The sequence below is a fragment of the Carlito syrichta genome, unplaced genomic scaffold (assembly GCF_000164805.1).
Source record: "Carlito syrichta isolate Samal-C Ts95f unplaced genomic scaffold, Tarsius_syrichta-2.0.1 Scaffold142862, whole genome shotgun sequence".
Classification (NCBI taxonomy): domain Eukaryota; kingdom Metazoa; phylum Chordata; class Mammalia; order Primates; family Tarsiidae; genus Carlito; species Carlito syrichta.
The window spans coordinates 105,929-114,952 of record NW_007086958.1 but is presented as its reverse complement, the minus strand read 5'-3'; the positions used below and the strand labels follow the sequence as shown (position 1 = coordinate 114,952).

Here is a 9,024-nt window from a genome sequence, read left to right as displayed (position 1 = left end):
TCACCATCATTGGTCTCTTAGTCTTCTTTCCTTTTTGTTATTCTTAAGGTGTTGAATTTGCTTGCATCCCATGTCATTAGGAGAAACTCCCTTTTCAAATTGTGTGATTCCCAAGACTATAATCATAGATGCCTTCCCAAAACTATTGTCATAATTGTCACTGGAATGTTTAAACGTCTCTACTGTACTGACAAAATACATGGCAATGCATTAAAATGAGGCAGAAACAAAATCCTTAGTAACATTGATGATACCACACTGATCATGATGGTTGGAAAGTCAGTAAACAGTTTTGTCCTTTCACTCAACTTCATTGCGTTATTTCATTCAACTTTATAGGCTGATAATCCTTGCTCAGTTATTTTCCTCATTAGACTTAAAGAAATGGAGAAAGATTAAAAATTGCTTGTTCTTCATATATCCTCCTTGTTCTGACTTGTGCTATTAGTTTTCTTCTTGTGACTCCATTATTTTCTACTTTCAATCCTCTCCGCTTGTAACTCTTTTTCCCTTATCATGCTAAGGATAACCCTTATATTCATCCCATTTATGCTGCCAAGGGCTAGTGGTTGGTGCTGGTACAGAAAGCCCAGAATAAGGCAGCATTCTTAAATTTGCCTGTCTAGGGTACCCCACCCTGCCTTTCATCTAATAAGAAAGGCTACTTACACGTTTCTAGCATAACCAATCTCAGATTAGCAGCTAAAGACAAAATGTTGCCACATATTTATTCTTTTTGCCTAAGGTTGGTTACCCAGTTAAATTGCTTTTCATTTTTAATGGTTTACTCTTCAGAGTTCTTACCTCAAAAGAGCAATCAGAACATTTGCTTTTCTTTCTGCAGAACTCCTAATGTCAATAATCCATACTGGACTGTCCAGTTTTCCTCTTGTGTTCTGTTCTTTTCTATCCAAACAGAATGTATGCCAAGAGTTTCTTGCCTCTAGCAATTTCTGCTAAAATGTCCAACTAGACTGTTTCCTTTTACAGTTAAATTATTGTACTTATTAATTTGATAGAATACATTAAATCATTTCTCTAGCTCTGGTTATACTATCAATAAAAAGATGAAAGCAACAACAACAACAAAACGAAAAACAAAACTACAGTTGCCATATGCTTGCAGTAGGTAGTCCACAGCCAGCCAGAGAACCTTGCTCATCCCCTGTGGAGATTGCTGAATGGTGCAGACCCTCAGTAATGCTACCTCCTTCTCTGGGCACATCTGATGTGCTGCTCCTGCAGTTTGTGGCTGAGTTTCCTAAGGATATCATCTTATATTTGCTTTTTGACAAAACTGAAAGCCACAGTCAATCATCTTACTCTGGTCTGGGGTTGTTCCTCTCTGCTACTGCATGGCTGTTGTCCTGGGGCTTCTCCAGTTTTTTGGGATGAAACCAAAGTTTTCTAGATCTTTTGTCTTCCTCTTTGCTGGTTTATTCTCTCATTTTTCTGGAATACAACATCTAGGAACTTTTTTTTTTTTTTGAGTTAAGTCTCACTCTGTCACCCAGACTGGAGTGCCGTGGCACACTCATGGCCACCCCAGCGTCGACCTACTGGGCTCCAGCTATCCTTCCGCCTCAGCCTTCCAAGTAGCCGGAACTGCAGGCATGTGCCACCGCACCCGACTAATTTTTTATTTATTGTAGAGATGACGTCTTGTGAAGTTGTCCGGGCTGATCTCGAACCCGCGGGCTGAAGCAATCCACTTACCTCAGCCTCCCAAAGTGCTGGGATAACAGGCTGAGCCACCGAACCTGGCCAGAACTTATTTTTTTAAATTTAGTTTCCTGATGCAAAGTTTTCTTTGAAATATGTGGTCTTAAGCTGGGCCGGGTGACTCAGCCTGTAATCCCGTGCCTTGGGAGGCTGAGGTGAGTGGATTGCCTGAGCCCGCAGGTTCAAGACTCATCTGGGCAACTTGGCGAGTCCTCATCTCTGCAATAAAAATTAAAAAATTAGCCGGGTGTGGTAGCACGCACTTGTAGTTCCAGCTACTTGGAAGGTTGAGGCGGAAGGATCGCCGGAGCCCAGCAGGTCGAGGCTGCAGTGGTCGGGAGCAGCCACTGCACTCCAGTTTGGGCTGCAGAGTGAAACTCCAACTCAAAAAAAAAAAAAAAAAAAAGAAATATGTGGTCTTAATTTAGCTTTATTGGAACTATGTAATTTCTCATTTGATAAAATAAAGAGAAACGGTAAAAGTTGGTATCACTGAACTTTCTTTAAACTGCAATAATTTGTATTTTACTAGAGATTCAATCAGTGTAGTCTATTTAAAACCTCAAAAGTTATTAGATACAGGAATGAAGCAGAAGAAAAGCCTGGAATTTAAAAAGTATTATGTTTTGGTTATCATTATTCTCATTGTTTATTTTAATGCTTTCTCTTACTCTGTAGATAGTCCTGATGTCAGCTACCATCAACTGTAAAGAATTTGCAGACTACTTTGCCATTCCTATTCAGAACAAGATGAATCCTGCATATATTTTTGAAGTGGAAGGCAAGCCCCACTCAATTGAAGAATATTATCTTAATGATTTGAGGCACATTCATCCTAGCAGGGTATGTTGGAATGCGTTTTTTTTTAAATAGTGATTTTATTTTTGAATTTGATCAAACTGTACTCATCACCTATGATTGTAAGGCTCCTTTTAAATTATTTTTAATTGACATATATGAATTTATGTAGTACAGTATGGTATTTTGATACCTTTGTACAATGCGTAATCATCAACTCAGGGTAATAAACAAATCTGTCATCTCAAACATTTATCATTTCTTTGTGTTGGGAATATTTAAAATCTTCCGTTCTAGCTATTTGAAAATATGTAATAAATTGTTGTCAACTATAGCCGCCCTACAGTGCTGTAGAACAATGAAGTTGGACTCTGTGGTTCTTGCCTGTAGTCCTACTATAGTGAAATACTATCGCCTGTAAAAACAGAACACAAGAAATTATTTATCTTATTTAGTTATAATTTTGTATCTATTTACCAACTTTCTCCTTCCCTCTCCCCTTCCCAATCTCTAGTAACCTCTTATTCTGGTCTCTACTTCTATGAAATCAGACTCTACATACAAATGAGATCATGTAGTATTTATGTACCTGACTCACTTCACTTATCATAATGTCCTCTAGGCTCAGCTATGTTGCTGAGAATGATAGGATTTCTTTTTTCTTTAATGACTGAATAGTATTCTGTTGTATATATATACTGCATTTTTTAAACCCATTTGTTTGTTGATGTATACTTAGGTTGATTTCATATCTTGGCAATTGTGATTAGTACTTCAGTAAATAGGAGAGTGGAAAAATGTCCTCAATATACTGATTTTTTTCCTTTAGTTATATATTCTGTAAGATTGCTGGGTTGTATGGTAGTTCCGCGTTTAGGTTTTTGAGGATCCTCCTTACTGCTATCTTTATGGCTTTACAATTCACATTTTCACCAACAGTATTTAAGAGTTCCTCTTTCTCTGCATTCTTGCCAGTATTTGTTGTTTTTTTATCTTTTTGATAATAGCCATTCTATTACATGTGAGATAGTCTCTCTATATAGTTTTGATTTGTATTTCCCTGATGATTAGTGATATTGAGCATTTTTCACATACTTATTAGCAGTTTTATGTCTTCTTTTGAGAAATGCCTATTCAGATCATTTGCCCATTTAAAAATTAGATAGATTTTTTTTTGCTGTTGAGTTGAATTCCTTATATATTCTGAATATTAATCTCTTGTCAGATGAATAGTTTTGCAAATATTTCCTCCCATTCTACAGGTTATCTCTTTGTTGATTATTTCCTTTGCTGTACAGAAGCTTTTTAGTTTGACATAATTCCATTTGTCTGTTTTTGCTTTTGCCACCTGTGCTTTTGAGAGCTTATCCATGAAGTTTTTGCCCGAACCAATGTCCTGAGCTTTTCTCCTATGTTTCTTGTAGTAGTTTCATAGTTTTGGGACTTACATTTAAGTAGTTAATCCATTTTTAGTTGATTTTTGTATGTAGTGAGAAGGGTCTAGTTTCGTTCTTCTACATATGGATATCCAATTTTCCCAGCACCATTTATGGAAGAGATTCTCCATTCCTTAGTGAATGTTCTTGGCACCTTTGTGAAAAGTGAGTTGGCTCTAAGTACATAGTTTTATTTCTGGGTTCTCTATTCTGTTTCATTGGTCATCTATGTGTCTGTTTTTATGCCAACACCATTATTTTTGTTATTATAGCTTTGTAGTGTATTTTGAAATCGGAAAGTATGATGTCTCCAACTTTGTTTTTTTTTTTTTTTTCATCATTTCTTTCTTTCTTTTTTTTTTTTGAGTTGGAGTCTCACTCTGTCGCCCAGACTGGAGTGCAGTGGCTGCTCCCGGCCACCACAGCCTTGACCCGCTGGGCTCTGGTGATCCTTCCGCCTCAGCCTTCCAAGTAGCCGGAATTACAGGCATTTACTACTGTTCAGGATTTCTTTGGCTATTTAGGGTCTTTTGTGGTTCCATATGAGTTTTAGGATTTTTTTTCTATATCTGTAAAGAATGTCATATATATTTTGATAGGGATTGCATTGAATCTGTAGATTACTTTGGATAGCATTTTAGCAATAGGCTTCCAATCCATGAGAATGAGAGATGCACTTTAATATTTTATGTCCTCTTCAATTTCTTTTGTAAGTGTTTTACTATAGGGATTGTTCACCTCCTTGTTTAAATTTATTCCTAAGTATTTAATTTTTTTCATAAAAATGAGATTTCTTGATTTCTTGTTCAGATAGTTCATTTTTGCTGTATAGAAATGTCACTGATTTATTAATGTTGACTTTGTATCCTGCAGCTTTACTGTCTGTGTTTATTAGTACTAAGAGTTTTTCTGTGGCATTTTTAGGGTTTTCTGTATCGTCTGCAGACAGGGACAGTTTGACTTTCTCCTTTCCAATTTGGAGGCCCTTTATCTTTTTTTTTTTTTTTTTGCCTAATTGCTTTGGCTAGGACTTCTAATACTATGCTGAATAAGAGTGGTGAGAGTGGATATCCTTGTCTTGTTCTAGCTCTTAGTAGGATGTTAGCTGTAGGTTTGTCATATGTGACCTTTATTGTGTTGAAGTATATTCCTTTTGTGTGTAATTTGTTTTTTTATTTTTAGCACACATCTGTAGCAGCTTAACTTACTGAGAGTTTTTATCATGAAAGGATGTTGACTTTTATAAATGCTTTTTTCTGTATCTGTTGAGATGACCATATGGTTTTTGTTCTTCAGTCTGTTGATGTGATGTATCATGTTTATGATTTGTGTATGTAGAACCATCATTGCGTCCTTGGGATAGATTCCACTTTGTCATGGTATATAATCATTTTGATGTATTGTTGGATTTGATTTGCTAGTATTTTATTGAAGATTTTGTATCTATCTTCATCAAGGATATTAACCTGTAGTTTTCTTTATTTGTTGTGTCCTTATCTGATTTTGGTATTAGGGTATTTCTGACCTCATTGTGAATGTGTTTGGAAGCATAACCTCCCCTTTAATTTTTTGAACTAGCTTGAGAAAAATTGGTATTAATTATTTCAAAGTTTAGTAGAATGACTGTGAATCTATCCGGTCACTGGATTTTCTTTGTTGGAAGACTTATTACTGATATAATTTTGTTACTCATTATTTGTTTGTTCAGGTTTTCTATTTCTTCTAGATTCATTCTTGATAATTTTTACGTCTCCAGGAATTTATCCATTTCTTCTAGGTTTTCTGATTCATTGTTCATAATAATCTTTACTGGTCCTTTGTATTGTTATTAGTTGTAATGTCTCCTTTTTCATTTCTGATTTTATGCATCGGGTATTTTCTCCTTTTTTCTTAGACTAGCTAAGGGATTGTTGAAATTTTTTCTGCTCTTCTTATGTAGGTGTTTTTGCTGTTAACTTCCCTCTTAATAATCCTTATGCCATATCCTATAGATTTTGGTATGTTGTGTTATTATTTTTATTTGTTTCAATAAATTTGTAAATTTCCTTCTTAATTTCTTCATTGAATTATTGGTTATTCGGGAACATGTTGTTTAACTTGCATATTTTTGTACAGTCTCACATTTTTTCTTTTGTTATTGATTTCTAATTTTATTGTGGTCAGAAAAGATACTTGATATGATTTTAATTTTTAAAAATTTGATGAGATTTGTTTCATTACCTAAAATATGGTCAGTCTTGGAGAATATTACATCTTCTGTTGAAAAGAATGTGTATTTGGCAGCTGTTGGATGAAATGACCTTTAAGTATCTATTTGGTCTATTTGGTTTGTAGTGCAGTTTAAATTTGATATTTATTTGTTGATTTTCTGTCTAGATGATCTGTCTGATGCTTAAAATGAGGTGCTGAGGTCCCCAACTCTTGTTGTATAAGAATATATCTCTCCCTTTAGATCTAGTAATATTTCTGTGTATATCTTGGTGTTCTGGTGTTGGGTGCATATATATTTGAATTGTCACATTTTCTTGCTGAATTGATCCCTTTATCATTATATAATGATCTTGTTTGTCTCTTTTTACAGTTTTTAAATTAAAGTCTTTTTATCTAAATATAGTTACTCCTGTTTGCTTTTGGTTTCCATTTGCATAGAATATCTTTTTCTATTCCTTCAGTTTCAGTCTGTGTGTATCTTTACAGGTGAAGTGAGTTTCTTGTAGGCGGCATATAGTTGGGTCTTTTTTAAAATACCCATTCAGTCATCTGTATCTTTTAACTGGGGAATTTAATTTATTTACATTCAGGGTTATTATTGATAGGTGAGGATCTACTCCTATCATTTTGCTAATTGTTTTCTATTTTTTTAGTATATCCTTTGTTTTTTTCTTCCTCTCTTATTATTTATCTTTGTGGTTTGGTGGGGTTTTTTTTTTTTTGTAGTGATGAGGTTTGATTCCTGTCTCTTTCTCATTTGTGTGTCTGCTCTACCAGGGAGCTTTATACTTCCACATGTTTTCTTGATGGTAGTTATTATTATTATTTTTTTGCTTCTAGATGTAGGTCTTCCTTAAGCATTTCTTGTATGGCTGGTGTAGTGGTGGTGAATTCCCTCAGATTTTGCTTGTCTGGGAAATAATGTATTTCTCTCCCAATTCTGAAGGATAGTTGGGCATAGTATTTTTGGCTTACTGTTGCTTTTTTTTGAGTATTTTAAATATATCATTCCATTCTGTCTTGGTCTGTAAGGTTTCTGCTGAGAAAGTCTAATGAGGATTTTTTTATGTGTGACTTGATGCTTTTCTTTTGCTATTTTTAGAACTTTCTCTTTGTCCTTGACTTTTGACAATTTGACTATAATGTGCTTTGGAAAGGACCTTTTCAGGTTGAATCTATTTGGGACTTTGAATTTCCTCTATTTGGATGTCCATATCTCTTCAGAAGCTTGGGAAATTTTCAGCTATTATTTCACTGAATAGATTTTCTAGACACCCTTTTATACCTTTTCCTTCTGAATCTGTCATAATGTAAATATTTGCTTGCTTAATGGTTCATAAATCCTGTAGTCTTTCTTACTTTCTTAATTCATTTTCTCTCTCTTTCTCTCTCTCACTCTGTCTCTCTGTCTCTCTTTTTGGTACACTTTGGTTATTTCAAAAGCACCTGGGGGTTCTGGTAAGATGGCGACGGCATAGGTGGACTTGTGAGATTCTCCGAACGTGAGTTCCCAAAAAGACTCTTACTTTTCTTACCCCATTCCCCAGCCCACCACCAGCCACGCTGGTCCGAGGCCTGGGGACCTTTGGTCCCACGCAGAGCCGGATATTACGGCCCCCTGCTGCTGCTGTTCCACCATATGTGACTCCAGCCTGTGTGGGAGTCTCGGCTTTCAGCTCCCTCCCTGGCTACATCGTCTCTCCCCCAGCACGCACTACCAAACCACTGGTCACTCAAGGAGGCTCTGGGTACCCGCCCCTCAGAGACACCGGTCCCATTCCTGACTGAAGTACCCTGTGGGGGGCCCAGGGCCACTCTCGCCACTCACCGCTTGCCCTTTGGAGCTTTGGAGCTCTGGAGCTCTGGGCCCACCCTGGCTGAGGCACTCAGTGTGTGACCCCAAGCTTGGGGATACAGACAAGCGGAGATAAATGGATCTGCAAAAGTGAATCTGCCTTGGCCATTCTCCAGGCAGAGATTTCCATTGCCCCGCCCACCTACCAACAACCCCCACCTCGGTTCCTAAGGTAACGTAGCTAAACAGGAGACAAAGCCCCACCCCTACGCTGAATCAGACAAAAGCAACTCCCAGGCAGCAGGCTAAAAAAAAAAAATAGCACCTGTAGTTCCAGCTACTTGGAAGGCTGAGGCGGAAGGATCGCTGGAGCCCAGCAGGTGAGGCTGCGGTGACCAGGATCGGCCACTCCAGTCTGGGCAACAGAGTGAGACTCCAACTAAAAAAAAACCCCAAAAAACAAAAACCCAAACTGCGAGTAAATCTAGCTGCCTGCAACGAAAAACAAAGGGGAGAGGCTGAAGATCAGAGCTGAAGTGACTTTAGTCTGATCTCTTATTTTGACTTATGATTTTATCATTTTGACTGTTTGTTTTGATCACTTTCGTTGTTTGCCTTATAACTTACACTGTTTCATAATTTTATTGGTCTGTCTCTGTGTAGCTATCAGTTTTCTTTAGGGAATCTGTCTTATGTGTCTTTTTTCACTTCTCTCCAGCCTCGTGTCTCTTTCTCACCTGATAGTTGGTATGTATGTCTGTTTTCCCTCTTGCTCTTCTCTATCTAACTTCCTATTGACCCCCCACTTCCTCCATTATTTTCCTCTTTTATACCCCCCTTTTAATCTAGGGACCAAGCCCACATACTGCTGCACGGACAGAATGTAAGGCAGAGGGAAATAGGTTCCAGTGTGCTTGTACACCTGTTCGTGGATGCTAGAATCAGCATATACATTCTGAACCACAGCTTCCCCCTCAATTAAACCTCAAAACTGCAAAAAGTACAGTCCGCAGCCCACACTCCAACCTCAAAAGTGAACAAAGCCAGAAGACCCTCATAAGG

The 9,024-nt window shown here is 37.2% G+C and overlaps 1 protein-coding gene across 1 annotated transcript in view; it reads left to right on the top strand.

The window, feature by feature from the left end:
• Positions 1–9,024, top strand: part of TDRD9 (tudor domain containing 9) — a 142,323-nt gene that overhangs the window by 43,291 nt on the left and 90,008 nt on the right. Inside the window, exon 8 of the mRNA XM_008049977.1 lies at positions 2,401–2,565. Coding sequence (XP_008048168.1) covers positions 2,401–2,565 — 165 coding nt within the window. The remainder of the gene's footprint in view (positions 1–2,400; positions 2,566–9,024) is intronic.